This window comes from Montipora foliosa, chromosome 3, assembly GCF_036669935.1.
Source record: "Montipora foliosa isolate CH-2021 chromosome 3, ASM3666993v2, whole genome shotgun sequence".
Lineage (NCBI taxonomy): Eukaryota > Metazoa > Cnidaria > Anthozoa > Scleractinia > Acroporidae > Montipora > Montipora foliosa.
The window spans coordinates 10,243,978-10,261,412 of NC_090871.1; the positions used below are offsets into that span (position 1 = coordinate 10,243,978).

The 17,435-nt window shown below is 39.2% G+C and overlaps 2 protein-coding genes across 2 annotated transcripts in view; both read left to right on the forward strand.

Annotated features, from left to right (window-relative positions):
* Positions 1-3,263, forward strand: part of LOC137996710 (zinc finger protein 431-like) — a 5,316-nt gene extending 2,053 nt beyond the window's left edge. The window contains exon 2 of the mRNA XM_068842250.1: positions 612-3,263. Coding sequence (XP_068698351.1) covers positions 641-1,894 — 1,254 coding nt within the window. The 5' untranslated portion in view covers positions 612-640 and the 3' untranslated portion in view covers positions 1,895-3,263. The remainder of the gene's footprint in view (positions 1-611) is intronic.
* A 3,878-nt stretch (positions 3,264-7,141) lies between these two features.
* Positions 7,142-15,802, forward strand: LOC137996709 (zinc finger protein 658B-like). Its single transcript, XM_068842249.1, has 2 exons — positions 7,142-7,932; positions 11,137-15,802. Exons 1-2 carry the CDS (start codon positions 7,755-7,757, stop codon positions 12,726-12,728), a joined length of 1,770 nt encoding a protein of 589 aa, XP_068698350.1. The 5' UTR covers positions 7,142-7,754; the 3' UTR covers positions 12,729-15,802.
* The last annotated feature ends 1,633 nt before the right edge of the window (positions 15,803-17,435 follow it).

Sequence of the window (17,435 nt, forward strand, 5' to 3'; positions counted from 1 at the left end):
GTCCTTAAAGTGCTACTATGACCAAAAATCACTTCCTCTTTTTTCTTCAGATTTTGAAAGTGTGTTCGCTTAATACCTAACTTGTCAAAATTTTGAGCTTTGAGTTTTATCGACTTTATCCAAAGGCTGTTTATTTTGAGTGTAAGTTTTGGATTTCACGGTCCGCCATAACTCACTTTCAAAACTGACCGATTGGCCCTCAGATGTAGAGGGTTGGATCTAGGGAAAATGACGTCATTTACTTAATAGCTTAAAATTTCAGCATGTAAATGCATTTTATTATATATGCAAAACATGCATATTAATTCAGCCACGTACAAATGCATTGCATTCTTAAACTAGTGAGTCTTTGACTTCATTTTCTCCTCAACCCAGCTCTCTCAAGATTTTAAAGTTAGTAATGGCGTACCAATAAATTAGAAAATCCAGTTAAAATAAACAGGTGTCTTTTTAAAATCAGAACTTAAAATTGGGTTTCTTAGTGTTCAGTTAACATAGTTTGAAATCCAAAGAAAAAAAATAATTGTTTTTTTGGTGGTAGTAGCACTTTAAGGTCCAACACAATCGAGAATCAATTTGATCGTGCTGAAATTGCAGTCTTAAATCCTTAGGACCCTTGGCATTTCCTCTGCCTTATGCTATGGACAAAAATTCAAGGTCATCTTCCCAACAAACCAGATCTTATCAATGCAGTCATTGTGACAAGGTTTTTACAAGTGTGCCTGGGCTCAAGTACCACAAGACCACTCACACTGGAGCAAAAAGATACAATTGTAGCTATTGTGATAAGACATTATCGAGTAAGTCTGGTCTCAATTACCATGAGAACATTCATAATGGGCTGAAACCATATCAATGCAGTCATTGTGACAAGTCATTTGCAAGTGTGTCTGCACTCAAGTACCACGGGAACACTCACACTGGAGCAAAAAGACTCAAGTGTAGTTCCTGTGATAAGACTTTCACTAGTAAGCATGGCCTCACTTACCACATGAACATTCATAATGGGCTGAAACCACATCATTGCAGTCATTGCGACAAGTCATTTGCCAGTGTAACTGGGCTTAATGACCATGAAATCACTCACAGTGGATTGAGGAGATACAAGTGCAACTATTGTGATAAGTCATACACAAGTAAGGCAAGCCTCACTTACCATGAGAAAATTCACACTGGCCAAAAACCGTTCCATTGCAGTCATTGTGACAAGTCCTTTATAAGTTCATCTGTGCTAAAAACTCATGTGAAAACTCACACTGGTGTGAAAGCGTTCAAATGTAGCCAATGTGATAAAGCGTTCACAAGGTTATCTGATCTTAAAAGGCATGAAAATAGTCATGCCGGCCTGAAACCATACAAATGCAGTGATTGTGAGAGAGCTTATGCTGACAAGTCTAGTCTCAAGAGACATGAACCTATTCATTCTGGTGTAAAAGCATTCAAATGTAGTCATTGTGTCAAGGCATTCTACAGGAAACAAAGTTGTTTGATTCATGAAAGAATGCATACTGGAGCAATGCCATACCATTGCAGCCTTTGCAATAAGTTTTTCAACTCATCAGGTGGGTATAAAATGCATGAAAGAATACATGCTGGTGAGAAACCGTACAAATGCCGCTATTGCAATGACGCATTCACTGGTTATGCAAGCCGAAGTGTTCATGAAAGAAAAAGGCACACAGGTGAAAAGCCATATAAATGTGACATTTGCGGCAAGAGTTTTACTTACTATGGCAGTCATATAATACACAAGCGAACACACAGTGGCGAAAAACCTTTTAAATGTGCTTACTGTGATATGGCGTTTACACATCAAAGCACCTACAAGAGACATGAGACGATGCATATGAGTACAACAGAACAAAGACAGTCACCGGATGGGAGGGATGGGTAAGAGTAAATTTTGATTGCAACTGTGACATTTGTGATCGAAGAAGTATGAATTTGCCAGCGAAGAGTTTTGTGACACAGCACCTGAACAATCGGACATTGAAGAGGAGTTTCACAAATGCAAACACTGTGAGAAGTGGCTTAAAACGGTCTGTCATTTCAAAAGACATCAATGCATCCAAACAGGATGCACTGCTGGTTTTTAATATTATAGTGATCCTAGTCATCACAATAGAGCGTTTTCACTCCCGTGACCAGCAGCCAAATTGGAGTACTGAAACAAAAGATAAGATTTGCATAAAAATAGCGTTCAAATCCCAAGAGGATTAGTTTGGTACACCATCATTGCTGCCATTCCTTTGTTTTGGGACACCAAAATGGCTGCCGTGACGTCATGTGAAAAATTAATGCTCTATAGGCATGAGAGGGCTCACACTGGGGAGAAGCCTTTTTAGGGTGCATATTGCCTTAAGGAGTCGCTGTAGGCGTGAGAGAGTACAGACAAAAGAAAATAGAACTGGGACAAGAATAATTTTTTAACTAAAGATCAGGCCCTTTTTAAAGTTTGATTGGCACTGTAATAATTAAAAGTGGTATTTTTCTTGCGCATTTTGTACAGTGTAGCATGCAATACTCAAATACTCAAGTGCCTAGCCTTTCAAGACACTGTGGGGGTCGTTGTCATGAATTCTAAATGGCGCAATGATACATTTTATCTGAAAACAGTTAAATCTTGTTTGATTGGGCACTTATGGTTTGGTGTCAGTGGAGAGTTTACAAAAGAAAGGCAAAAAGACAGTGTGTTAGTTTGAAAATCATTGGAGCTTAACACCGCAAATGCAAAGCATTGTACATCTAATTTGATCTAAGCTTTGCTGATTGCTAAAACCACTAAGTAGTCTAACAAGACAAGTTAACTATAACAAAATAAAGCCTGAACTGGTGGCAATTTCTTGAGAGTCTCGAAATTTTGTAGCAGAATTTTGAGTGCAGGGGGAAATAAAACACTTGGTGTCTTTTAAAAAAAGTTTTTTTAAGATATGAAACTTAGCCATAATTGTGCGGTTTTCTATAATAGAAAAAGAAGATCTTAGTTTCAAGAATTGCCTTTTGGACTTGAAGAGTTTTCAAGACCCCTTGAGAGAAAACAGCAGTGTGTAGTATTTTCAACCAGGGACCGGTTTCTCAAAAACCCCACAAACGTTTCGGGCCTGAAAAGTTATTTGCATGCGCAAAGCGTTTCGTGTCACTCGAAATACGCCCAAAATGTTTTTGGACTTTCGAGAAACGCCGAGAAGGCCCTAATAGGTGTGATTGTTCTTCAACATTTATTTGTTGTTAATATTAAGTAATAAACATTGATTATAAACGGAGCATTGATCGGTAGTTTCCAAGAGCAGCTTTTGCAGAACACCCAAGTGTGATAAGATGAAGTGATTTCTCTCTTGGAAAAACCTTAGAAGCTAATCGTAGGGTTTTAATAGAATAACTCACACATTCCTAGGGGGAACCAAATGTCATGTAATCAGTAATAAAAATTTCCATCATGAAATTATTGTTATTGCTTCATGTTGGAAATTATGTTACATCAAGAGAAAATGAGGGGACAGAGAGGGAGGCTCAAGGCGTTGGCCGGGATATGTTATGTCCACGAAAGTTATTTTTAGACGAGCGGAAATCTTTGTTCTAGGAGAAATCTGTCTTCCGAGACGTCCGCATGCAGTCTTGCTTCGCTCTCAGATTCTTAGTGGAAAGAGAAAATGATGGCGCACGTGGAAGGCTTATGAATATATATTTTCTTTCAAACATCGGACCGAGGTTGGCCTGCATGCGGACGTCTCGGAAGACTTCCGCTCGTCTAAAAATAACTTTCGTGGACATGATATATCCCAAGGGCTGGACCGGGAGCCTCCTTCTCTGTCCCCTCATTTTCTCTTGGTTACATTTGGCTCCGGCACTGAGAATGCGTGATCAAACGTCCGTTGGCTTGCTTACCAGTCAAGTAGTCATACAAGATTCATTTGACAATTAGATGATTCTTGCCGTCTTCTGAACAGATGCACGACAACATGAAATCTATTTGCTTTGACCCTTTTACCGCCGAGGGCTTCCCCATTGACGAGTAAAATCGTCTGGCGTTAGACAGAGTAAAACCTGTAAGTGTTAATAGACCAGTTCCGAGTTCATGTCTGCCTCCTCTTCAAAGCGAGTCTAAGTGCGAGGTTTTTCTTATGAAAATTAGTTTTTATTCATATGTAAAGTAGAACCAATTACTATCACAAAAACTTCGCACTTAGACTCGCTTTGAAGAGGAGGCAGCCATGAACTCGGAAATAGCCTATTGGCATTTATGGCAGTGATAGGGTTAAAGGGAGACCATAAAAATTGACTTTTTACAGCCGCAAAAACGTTTTTATACCGAGGAACATTTAAAGATTCAACACTTTTCACAGTTAACTTTTTCGAAAAGGAAAAATGATGATTTATAAAAGAAATAAAGAAAGAAACATGCTCACGTTTTCCTGACAACGTCAAACTCCTTGTTTTCACTTCCTCAACCCCAGGAGGACGGCAAATGCAGACCGGAAATAGCGTCAAAATGCATGCGTAATTAGCTGTCACGCGGGTCACAGGGTCAATTCCCAGGACCTTCTCCCGTCTGACCTTGTAGCTCAGTCGGTAGACCAGTGGTGATCTAACAAGAAGGTCGTGGGTTTAATTCCCACCCTGTTCAGAGTTTTTCTCTGTCCTTGAATGGGCCCATTTCCATTAGTAGGGCTAACGCTCACATGGTTTATATGGGTAGAAGATAGCACTTCACATCACCCTCTCATAGTTAATTCTGTTCACACAAGGATAACTGATTAGAGTGTAATGTGAAGAACTAGTTTTGTACCCCATATGAACCATGTGAGCGTAAGCCCTACTAATGGAATGGGCCCACACAAGGACAGAGAAAAACTCTGAGCAGGGTGGGAATTGAACCCACAACCTTTGGGTTAGATCACCGCTGCTCTACCGACTGAGCTACAAGGTCAGACGGGAACAGGTCGTGGGAACTGAAGATGTTAAAGTGACGGCAATGAACATGTACAAGTACAAGGAAGGGTTACGTTTTTACAAACGTTGGCCGTGTAGCACTTTATATTTCAACTGACTTAACTGATTTAATAGAGTGTAATGTGAAGAACTAGTTTTGTACCCCATATGAACCATGTGAGCGTTAGCCCTACTAATATAATGGAAATGGGCCCACACAAGGACAGAGAAAAAGCCTGACCAGGGTGGGAATCTGTCCTTGTGTGGGCCCATTTCCATTAGTAGGGCTAACGCTCACATGGTTCATATGGGGTACAAAACTAGCATAGTGACTAGCACTTCACATTACACTCTAATCAGTTACGTCTGTTGAAATATGAAGTGCTACACGGCCAACGTTTGTAAAAACGTAACCCTTTCTTGTACTCACACAAGGATAGTTTACCGTCCTGCCCTATCATCCGTCGTGTTGCGTAAGGTCTCTAACATATCATACGAAACGTCAAGTTCAAATGCATTATAATATATTTATCACCGCAGTTTGTTTACTGTTTTTGTTATCCTTTTTGCTGATTACTCCAAGTATCCACCCTAACAGTGGCCTTTTGCTCGTCATAGAAAATGTAATTTGTGATTGCACCGTATTATCATAAACTACTATTTTGCCGGCACGTATCAGAGGTCTGGGGAGGGTGTTAGTGCGCAGTGAGTCATGGGATTCGAGTTTGTAATTCGTGGTCGTTAGGAAGGTGAGGCATTCTACGGTCAGCCTTCACCGTTTTAGGTTGCTTTTCTCTCTTTTATTTTATTCGTGTGTTAATTGATGTTTATAGTTTAGGCACTAGCATACCCTAGAACCCCAAGGGTTGCACCACTGCCTTGGTCGGGGGTACACGTTCCCCGTGTTTTTTCCACCTGCTGGTTTTTTGGGGGTTTTCGTGTCCGGCTTTGGTGCTTCTGTTCCTTCGTTTATAGATTTTACTTGATATTTGTACATATCTGCATATGCGTTGAATAAACGGCACGGTGGCTTGGCTGGCCCACGCCCCCATATATGAAGATTGTTGTCTTGTGTGTACCGGTTGAGTAGTGGAGGCAAAATAAGACGTGAACCGGAAGCGAACTCTTCTCTTGCAGTAAGGCTATCGGTTGGCTATCGCATTATTAACTAGATGCTTCTGTGAAGTATACACTGGCTTGCCTGTGGTACGTGCTACAGAAAATCAGAAGGCACTGAACTGTGTGGTATTGAAATACAGCATTCCAGTCTCTGAAGAATAACAAATAAAAGAGAAGCGAGAAACATTGGCTTCTGGGCTGACATGTTGATAATTTTCAAGTTCCCTCACAACTTCTTTTCACCACAAGTGTGCCCTATGAGCATCCGAAAATTTTGTAATACTAAACTTCACTGAAGTCAAGCCCTGTTTCGCGGGGTTAGTGTTGGGATGGGAGACCAAAACAATAAACCCCTCATGGAAAACAGAAACATCTGACCGAAAATACTATTAACGCTAACAAATGCGAACTCAGCAAGGTACAGATTCTGTTAGCTTGCTTTATGCAAAACAAATATTGATGAAAAAGCAAATAAATATTGATACACAGTTTTCAGAAAGAGCAGAAGGAAGTTTCTCGGACGGTCGATCGAGAATAAAATATTTATGACATGAAAACAACATTAATTTTGAACCGTGAATATAGAATATAAAAAGTTACGATCAGCGACAAACATTTTGGGAGATTTTTGCTACGTTCAAGTAAATTGCAAAATCGAAAGTGACATGGCCGGAATTCAGCGGGCGTCGTGATTAAGTTACCGCGGCATGTTTACTCGCCAAACAGTGAAGCATCTGTGTCAAATGATGGCAAGATACCGGGTTTTTGTAAGTTTCTTTTTCTGTCAAGTGTTATAAAGTTTGACAATGAAATGAGCGAAGTCAAAACAAAGATCACAATCGCCCAACTCTTGTTGATGCAAAGTCAAAATTTACTCTCCAAGACGCGTACGGCGTTATTTATCACCAGGTAATTCCATCATTTTGGAAATAGCAGCTGCTTTATTATTCATCTGCGTCACAAGTTTTCACTGATTTTGGGCCTCATTTTGTTGAAACTCAAGCACGCTTCCAACAGGCCTGTGAACCCTTCCTTCTTACAGAGCAATACTAAAAAGCTTCTCCCATATCACATTTGAACCTTAAGCTCGAAAATTCAATACACAACATGATATTATAATTCACAAAGGCAGAAAATACCACAGAATCCTTTTCCAGCGAAAATTTTATTGAAACAAACAACATATTTGCTCTTAGAGGCGAAAACCTCTTCCTATTTGATTGCGTGCGTGAAGACAAGAAACTCAATTGTGTCAAATTACCATGTACTTCAGGTAAATACTGCTCACTTTGATTTCGTCTCGACGGGCGATAGATTGTTGTCGAAGTCCAGTACTCGTCGCTTTTGAGATTCATGCCTAGTTTATCCAACTGACTTTCCATTATTGAGCTCCATAAGGGTATATTTTGTTTAAGGATCCACTAAAACGCCATTCGCGTTGCATGACTTTCGACGCCATTGCAGGCTAAGTTGATGATTCTACTGTGTCCACCAGAGAAATCTACGCAGTTCCACTACCCTCTCGATCCTAAGAAAATACGCGCAAAAGGCTCACAAAGGCAACACTTACCAGGGGAGTGACAAGCAAGACTTTTACCGACACGGAAAAAAAAAACAAACAAAAAAAACAAAAAAAAAAAAAAGAGAAAACAAACAAACTAAACGCAGACCTCGACTGGGTTTGCCCATATGCAACCCAGTAATAAATGTGGCCAATAAATGTGCCAAGACGAGTCCGCTTCCGGTCGCCGTACCTCGTTCCCAGGGTTTCTCTTACCTTGCCCATGTGCGGGAGGACCCCGAGAACGAGGTTGATAAACGAAGTATTTTCACATTTTTTAAATCTGGTGCAAAGGCTCCTTGATCTGGGGCCGTATCAATCAGGTAAGTTTGTTTTTCGTTCTTCTTCATCTCACCTTTTAACGAAATGATCGATAAATTGTGCAAATACTTCTGTTTGTAAATTCCGTGATGACCGGCGTCCACGCTCTCAACTTTCTTTTGTTTCTACTTAGCTTTTCGATGATCGTAGCTATGTTCATTTCTCTTTTACTCACTTATGGAGGTAAATTTGCCTAGACAGGTCCGATTCAGCTTGATTGGTTTAAGTGCAGATCGTAAACTGAGCTAAATTTTAGGTTAAGCTTATTTAAGCATGTAATATGATAATGTCCGATGTCGTTCCATGTACATCACTAAATTAAGGAGGCTCGAAAGGGTTTTTCGTTGCTATAGTCTTTGTGAAACGATGAAAGATACCAAAGAAGGATATTTCATAGTGTAGCCAAACTATAATTAACAATTATTCCATGAGCGCGCGTTCGATATGAGATGGTAAATAGCCAACGAGGCGCGTAGCGCCGAGTTGGCTGTAACCACTCTCATATCCAACAAGCGCGAATGGAATAATTGTTTTATTAAATTCCTTAAACTCCAAAAGTTTGCAAGTACGAAATACGAGCGAAAAAAGGGAGAAAATCCTAGCGAAATCGAAAAAACTTGATGAAGATGCGATGTTGTGTAATACCTGGTCAGACAGACGCATGCTCATTACAACACAGGCTCCCCAAGCTGAAAATACGTGGTGTATGCGACAGTTTGTGTATATAGAGAATTGTATGGGAAAATCACCGATCGTAAAAAAATTGTGTAAATAACTATCTCATTTGAAATAAAGTTTTCCTACCTCAAATATGTGACGAACTTGTCTCTTTTGCCATTTGAATTTGACCGCGCGCTGGCAACACGACCGTTGTTGACTGCCCAGTCACAAGTCAACAACGGTCGTGTTGCCAGCGCGCGGTCAAATTCAAATGGTCCAATCAGAGTTGAGGCTGAAACCATCTTGCGAGTTTCCGTTGTTGACTGCCCGGTCACAAGCCTCTGAGGAAAGCCGAAGAGGTGAATTTTAAGGCAAAGTTTTCGTTCGTCTTGAGCCACCGAAACACACGTATTTGGAGTGAAATTTATTGGGCTTTATGGAACTGTTGTTTTTATCGCGATTCGGGACTTTTCCTATTGAGGAGAAAACGGTTTGTGGAGTGAGGTCTGGCCAGCGATGGATGGAGTGGTCGGCCTTCCTATTATTTTAGCAACGGCCTTCCGGATAATTTCACTAAACGGCGTCAGAATGGCTCTAAACTTGGCAAAAGAGACAAGTTCGTCACACATTTGAGGTAGGAAAACTTTATTTCAAATGAGATAGTTATTTACACAATATTTTTACGATCGGTGATTTTCCCATACAATTCTCTATAGACACAAACTGTCGCATACACCACGTATTTTCAGCTTGGGGAGCCTGTGATTACAAAAACATTTCTTATCTTTTCACGTACTTCTAAGCTTCGAAATTGATCCAGACTTTCCCCAAAAATGTTTTTCTTGTGCTTTACATGTATACCAAGAGAAATTTTGATTTCTGGCGTAAAAAAATTTAACTTAGCAACGTTTAGCGCAATCATTTACCATATATGGTGAAACTAAGGTATATGAGCTGATAACCGAGATTGAGTGAACCAATCAGAGCACGAGAATTGCATTATCCGAGGTTGAGAATTTAATAAGTAGAAATATCTTTGCAACTCTATTGTGGAGTAATAGACGAATTCACGCTCTGGAGTGCATCATGGGTAATCAGTGCAAGATGGAGAAAAAAATGAATTCAAAGGTTTGTAAAGAAGTTCAAAAAGAATGAAAAGTATTCATGACATGCAATTTTGGGTTTTTTATTTTCCAAAACAGAAGATATGCACTCAATGGTGTGGCAGAATAAATTTGGAGAGAATGGCTGTTTTAGAAATTATTCTATTAACAAGAGTTTCTGCCATACGTTTTCAAAGGCACAAAATTACAGAGAATGTTTGGAGACCAAAAAAAGCAATATTTAGGAATTCTAAAGAATGGATACCAAGTCTACATCATCTCAGTTGTGAACATGAACTTGTTTGTTTGGGTTATGAAGGCGAAAATCTATAAAGTAGAGTCATGTACAGTATATTTTGCTTTGAATTTCTATACAAACCTTTACATTTCCCACCATGTTGCCCTAATTACCAATGATGCACTCAAGAGTGTGAACTTGTCTATACTTTAAGGGCACTTAAGACATCATATCGGTTACCATGGAAACACGCCAGGTCCGCAAAAAGGCCCTCTAAATTTCAGTTTTTGAAAATTATCCGAAAAACTAAGTTGGCGACCTACCGTTTTTATTTCTTTGTTGGAAATCTCCCTAAATTCTTTAACTTCTTAAAGAGTATGACATAGAGGATATTACATGGCCACGCGGGGATACAAATTTTATCTTTGAGTGCTGAAAGTATCTTTCATGAGTGAGCGAAGATATGTCGCCCAGCAAGATTTCGAGGTAAAGACAAGTTTTTTGGACAGGTTTTATTTCCGATCTGCACAATTTTATGTATTTTCACTTCCGGGGTGTTACGCACGCTACTTTTGATAAAAAGTTGATTCATTCAGCTGACTTTTGTTTCTCAGTTATGCCGTGTGTAGGTTATCCATGCGCGAGCAGCTAAAAACCCTTTCAAGCCTCCTTAAGCTTATATTACAATTATGCTGTTATTTTACAGAGATGTAATTTAATGTTTTTGAAGAATTTACGTTTTGGTTTGACCTTGTTGTGGTCAAGAAATAGATTGATCTTTGCGATGTCATTTTGAGAACTTTCCATATCATTTCTAGAGATTCTTAACGATGGTGCCTGTTAATATTCAAATGTATTTTTGCGCTGTTTATGAATATACGGGAAAAGAAGGTCTTAACAAGTGTTATTGAAATCCAAAAAAAATTTGGAGTAACCATGCATTTTTCAAAGATAATTAGATTAATCAACCATTACATGTATTTGTAAAAAGCTTTATAGTACAAAGTAATGTGTGCGTTCTTTTCGAAATTGCAGCTTAATAATAAACTCTGAAAAATGCATGGTTGGTAATTTCTGCTTTCTCCACAACCACAAGATGAGCAGAACACATGGGCAATAACAATAGTAGTCACCATCCTTAATTAAGGTCCAACATAATCCAGAATCAATTTGATCATGCTGAAGTTTTAGTCTTAAATCTTTAGGGCACTTGGCATTTCCTCTGCCTTATGCTATGGACACAAAGTCAGAGTCATCTTCCCAACAAACCAGATCTTATAAGTGCAGTCATTGTGACAAGGTTTTTACAAGTGTGTCTGGGCTCAAATACCACGAGGGCACTCACATTGGAGCAAAAAGACACCATTGTAGTTATTGTGATAAGACATTCTCAAGTAAGTCTGGCCTCACTTACCACGAAAACATTCATAACGGCCTGAAACCACATCAATGCAGTCATTGTGACAAGTCATTTGCAAGTGCGACTGCGCTCAAGTACCACGAAAGCACCCACACTGGAGGAAAAAGACTTCAGTGTAGTTCTTGTGATAAGACATTCACTAGTAAGTCTGCCCTCACTGACCACAAGAACATTCATAACGGCCTGAAACCATATCAGTGCAGTTATTGTGACAAGTCATTTGCAAGTGCGACTGCGCTCAAGTACCACGAGAGCACTCACGCTGGAGTAAAAAGACTTAAGTGTTGTTCTTGTGATAAGACATTCAGTAGTAAGTCTGCCCTCAGTGACCACAAGAACATTCATAATGGGCTGAAACCATATCAATGCAGTCATTGTGACAAGTCATTTGCAAGTGCGACTGCGCTCAAGTACCACGAAAGCACCCACACTGGAGAAAAAAGACTTCAGTGTAGTTCTTGTGATAAGACTTTCACTAGTAAGTCTGCCCTCACCAACCACAAGAACATTCATAATGGGCTGAAACCATATCGATGCAGTCATTGTGACAAGTCATTTGCCAGTTTGTGTGCGCTCAAGTACCACAAGAACACTCACACTGAAGAAAAAAGGCACAAGTGTAGTTCTTGTGATAAGACGTTCAGTAGTAAGTCTGCCCTCACTGACCACAAGAACATTCATTATGGGCTGAAACCATATCAATGCAGTCATTGTGACAAATCGTATGCCACTGTGAATGGGTTTAGGGGCCATGAATTCACTCACAGTGGATTTAAATACAAGTGCAACTATTGTGATAAGACATACAGAAGTAGGACTGGCTTCATTTACCACAAGAAAATTCACACTGGCCAAAGACCATTTCATTGCAGTCTTTGTGACAAGTCCTTTGTCCTTTTATCAGTGCTAAAAAGTCATGAGAAAACTCACACTGGTGTGAAAGCATTCAAATGTAGTCAATGTGATAAAGCGTACGTAACATTATCTGGTCTTAGAAGTCATGAAGAAAAACACTCCGGCCTGAAACCATACAAATGCAATTATTGTGGGAGACCTTTTGCAGGAAAGAGGGGTCTCAAGGTACATGAAACTATTCATACTGGTATAAAGCCATACAAATGCAGTCATTGTGACAAGGCATTCTATAGGAAACAAGGTTGTTTGATTCATGAAAGAATACATAGTGGAGCAAAGCCATACAAATGCAGCTTTTGCGGTAAGTTTTTTAAAACATTAGATGGGTATAAAGTGCATGAAAGAATACATACTGGTGAGAAACCCTACAATTGCCGCTATTGCAATGAAGCATTCACTGGCATTGGAGGCCGAAGAGTTCATGAAAGAAAAATGCACACAGTAACAGGTGAAAAGCCATAGAAGTGTGACATTTATGACAGGAGTTTTACTTTCTTTGGTAATCATTTAACACACACTATGACATTTTCACATGAACAGACCTATAAAAATCGTGAGGCTGGGTGTGAGGGATGGGTTAGAGAAGATTTAGATCGTAACTGTGACATTTATGAGAAGAACTCAAGTGAATTTGCCGGCACAGAGTTTTGTGACGCAGCACCTGAACAATCGGCCAGTGAAGAGGAGAGTCAAATGCAAACATTTTGAGAAGTGGTTTAAAACAGTCTGTCATTACAAAAGACATCAACGCATCCACACAGGATGCACTGTAGGTTCTTAATTTATTATAGTGATCCTAGTCATCACAATAGCAGCCGGCAGCCATATTGGAGTACTGAAATAAAAGAAAGTATTTTCATAAAAATAAGAGTTCAATTCCCAGAGGATTAGTTTGGTACACCATCATGGCTGCTGTGACGTCATGTGAAAATGCTCTATAGGCATGACAGGGCCCACCCTTGGGACAAGCCTTTTGAGTGTGCATATTGCCTTAAGGAGTTTGTAACTTCGACAAGTCACTGTAGGCATGAGAGAGTACAGACAAAAGAGAAAATTACTGGTTTACAAAAGAACTTTTGCAAAAGACAGTGTGTTAGTGTAAGGAGGCCCCCTAGAGTGTTTGCGAATACGTTACCATGGCAACATCACATCTTATGACAGGCACACATATTCCTATTTTTGACCTAAATTCCTTAATATACTTTCCTTGGGTGGAATTTTTTTATTCTTTGCCACATTATGGAAATGATATTGCCAGACATTTTGAACTAGTAAAAAGTCAAGGTCGTTCAGACGGTTTTGCCAATATTCTGTTAGAATTAATTTTGTTATTTTTCTTAATATAGTCAATTAGCTCTGACAGATTTTAACAAATATAGGGTATTTGATAGGAACTGTACATGGTTAGAACTGGCCCAATTAAAAAAAAAACCTTACCGAAGGGAACACGAGAAAGGCCTGATTCAGGCTTTATGCGCCATCCTAGTGCCCATCTTGCATGTGGCCCTAAAACTCTAGGGAGCCTCCTTAACAATCATTGGAGCTTAAGCCCACATTGCAAAGCAAGTTGAGATTTTTATCAGAATGCCATTGTGTTTCGACTCCTATTTTAGCATTCTAACTGAGGTTTTCAAAAACAGGAACAATAAAGAACTGGTGGCATTTCTTGTAGCTGAATTTTGAGTGCAGGAAGAAATAAAAAGCTTGATGTCTTTTTAAAAAGAAAAGTGTTTTAAGTTATAATAATGTTATTTTTTGTTTGCTATAATTTTGAGAGCTCTTTTTTTTTCAGCCAAGAATGAGCAGATCTCAGTTTCAAGAATTGTTTTTTGAACCTGAAGAATTTTTAAGATCCCTTGAGAGAAAACAGGAATGTGTAATTTTTTTGAACCAGGGACCAGTTTCTCAAAAGCCCCAAGAACTTTTTGGGCCTGAAAAGTAATTCGTGAAACTATGATCAGCTGCTTCTGAGAAATTAACCTTTAAAGCTGTTTTGAGACCAATGAAAACAAAATAATAATAGTTAAGTATAAACTAAAACAGTGGATAGCATTGAATGTGCGTGCTGATTAGCGCCTCAAACTCCGGTTTTCCTTCCCAGCAATTTGAGGGCAAAAATATTGTAATCTTTGCAGGAATAAATGAGTTAAAATCATATCTTTGTGCTGTATTATCTCACTGTTTTAGTATAGTACTAAAACAACAGTTACTATAATGACCTCAGTGTCAGTGGCTAGTGGGGGATATTTACCTTGCTGCCTCGATGCTCGGTAAATATCCACCACTAGCCACCTCCACTTTGTTGAATTGTTGTTAATTAAATATTGCAATGTTTTGTGATGGGAAAGCTTAAATCCTTTTGAAGGCACAAAGCATTTCATGACACCCGAAATATGCCTGAAAAGTATCGGGACTTTCAAAAAACGTATGATTGTTCTTTAACATGTATTAGTTGTTAATAGTAAGTAATAAGAATTTAATGTTTGTTAAGAGATCATTGATTCGTAAGTGACAAGAGCAGCTTTTGTGGGACATCCAGGTGATAAGAGGAAGATAGTGACTTCTCCCTTGGAAAAACCTGAGAAGCTAATCATAGTTTTAATAGAATAATTCATGCATTCCCAGTTAGAACCAAATGCTATGTAATCACCAATGGAAATTTACATCATTAATTTTAATCATTTCATTATGGAAATTTCCACTGGTGATTATGTTACATGTACATTTGGCTGTCACTGGGAATGTGTAATCAAACCAGTTGGCTTGCTTACCAATCAAGTAGTCATAGATGTTCCATTTTGATGTCTTCTGAACAGGTGCACGGCAACATGGAATCTATTTACTTTATAATTATTATCATAAAGAAATTTTTTTTTTATATGGACACCAGCTATGCATCTGTCCTCTAATAGATCATAGGTGAGGACCAATCAAAATGCATGTATTATTGACCTTACATCCATATAATGAATACTTGCATCACAGCCTTATGTGTTATCTGATGTTAGATAATCTGGTTTGAAGGGGACATATTCACAGCCTTCATTACTGCCAGTCGAGCAATGTCTATATTTCATACACTCAAGCGAAACATGGAAAAAGTGTGTTATTATAATAATTATGATCATTAGCGAGGTTAAATGATACACTGCTTTTGCAAGAAGAATGGTTCCCTTGAAACCATTTCTCTTGCAACTTTGCCTTTTGTTTGTGCTGCTCTATCAATGCAAGCGGAAGGTTGAAGTCTTAGTTCAGCGGGTGAAGGTACTGAATGGGTAGCCTGCGTGGTTGGTGTTATTGTTGGTGCGAGAGGCAAATTAACGAGCTCCCCTCTCCATTCTCCCTGTGGCTTTGCTGCTCGTTAATTTGCCTCTCGCACCAACAATACCACTAGCTACATAGGCTACTGAATGGATTGTTTCCTTTGTTGCAGTGAAGGTCTGATATCTAAAAGGTCGTTTAGTTTGTGAGAATTGAAAACTGTCAACATAAGCCCATCTACCCAAAAATTCTATTAAAATTGTTACCCCTCCTCTTCATCAGTCCGATTCACCAAAATCATCTGGAGAAATTCCTGGGAATCCGATTTAAAAGACCTTGTTAGGATAAAAATTCCCGAAGGGCCATGGGGACGAATTGTATGAAAATCAGGCAACCCAAATGCAATACTAGACATTGGTAAACCTGTATTCAGTCTGATGACAAAGTCTCAATGAGGTATAGAGAGGGGGCTTCAGGTGCTCACTGGATCACTCGATCAATGGGCTGTTAAATTTCGGGTTTCATTCGGGCAGCCAAATTGGTTTACGAATGTGCTTGAAATGGAAGCGTGAAGCGCACATGTCGCAGGTTCGAATCTACCCTTTGCTCTTATTTCGTCACGTTTAGGGGTAATTCTGAATTTTCCACTGAGTTATCAAAATTAAAGTCTTAAAGTGGCTCAAACCAGTTTTAGCACTTGAAAGAAAAGTTCTTATTAGAATGATTGACACTGCAACACTCTATCACATAACAGCAATGTTATGGTACCACATCAAACACCAATTATTGCTGAAAAAGATTCGGTAATTTTTGTGAAGTAAAACGTTACCTTAAATAATTGAAAATTTAAGGTAGCTCAGAATCTGCTTCTTTAAGTCTTTTTTAAACTTTGCAGAGAGTTTCATCTTGGTCTGCTAATCACTTTTGTGCAATACAAAAATGGGGTCACCGAGTTCGTTTTTCAGATATTAGCAACTAAAACCAAAATATAGGGTGTTTTTGCAAGGATTTCCTGTTGCCATGGTAACTTGTTATGACAAAAATGACTGCATCTTGCTTAGCAATAATTGATGTTTCACATGGTACCATAGCATTGGTGTTGTAAAGTGTTGTGGTGTCAATCCTGCTAATAACAAACTGGTTTGAGCCACCTTAAAAGTCTTAGTAGAATATATATATATATATCCCTATGCTCTACATTTCATCATTGAAGTGTCTCAACTGTTTAAAAAGTCCCTCCCACTATAACTGTCCTATTCTTAAAAATGTGCACCCCTCAGTTACGTATGATTTTGAATTTTTCCCCACAAACACAAAAACATAGCTCCCCACCGGTGCATTATGCTGTCAGGAAACAAATGATTGGTCCCTAGCAGGTGGGTTTCACAAGCAATGTAGGCACGAGCAGTAACAACCATACTCAGGAGTGTCTTGATTATTCGTACCTCCTTTTTTCACAAAATGCATGATTCGTACCTTTGCTTTTGCTAATGATTTCATCGCTTGTGAAATCAGATCGCTTATAGAGCGTTTTCACATGACGTCACAGCGCCTATGTTGGTGTGCCAAAACAAAGAAATGGCAGCCATGATGGTGTACCAACCTAATCCTCCGGGAATTCAACCCTATTTGTATGCAAATACTTTCTTTTGTTTCAGTAATCTTAAATGGCTGCTGGTCACGTGGGTGAAAACGCTCTATTGATAACAACTTTTTGATAAGCCATTCAAACTGTACAGCTCATACTGTTGAGGACAATTCAGCGCTACGATTATCTCGGTCGATCACCTTCTTCGCCTTAATTGTTGAATAAAGTTACTGTTTCCTCCCCATGACATTGAACCAGGAAATGGTGGTACTGGTCATAAAGTACAGGAGGGTATGGGCTGGGAAAAAGTGGGGTGGGCC

Bases quoted from the DNA above. Each gene is read 5' to 3' on its own strand.
- LOC137996709 (XM_068842249.1), top strand. From the start codon at position 7,755: ATGTGGCCAATAAATGTGCCAAGACGAGTCCGCTTCCGGTCGCCGTAC. The intron at 7,933-11,136 runs GTAAGTTTGTTT...TTAAATCTTTAG, and splicing joins TCTGGGGCCGTATCAATCAG to GGCACTTGGCATTTCCTCTG.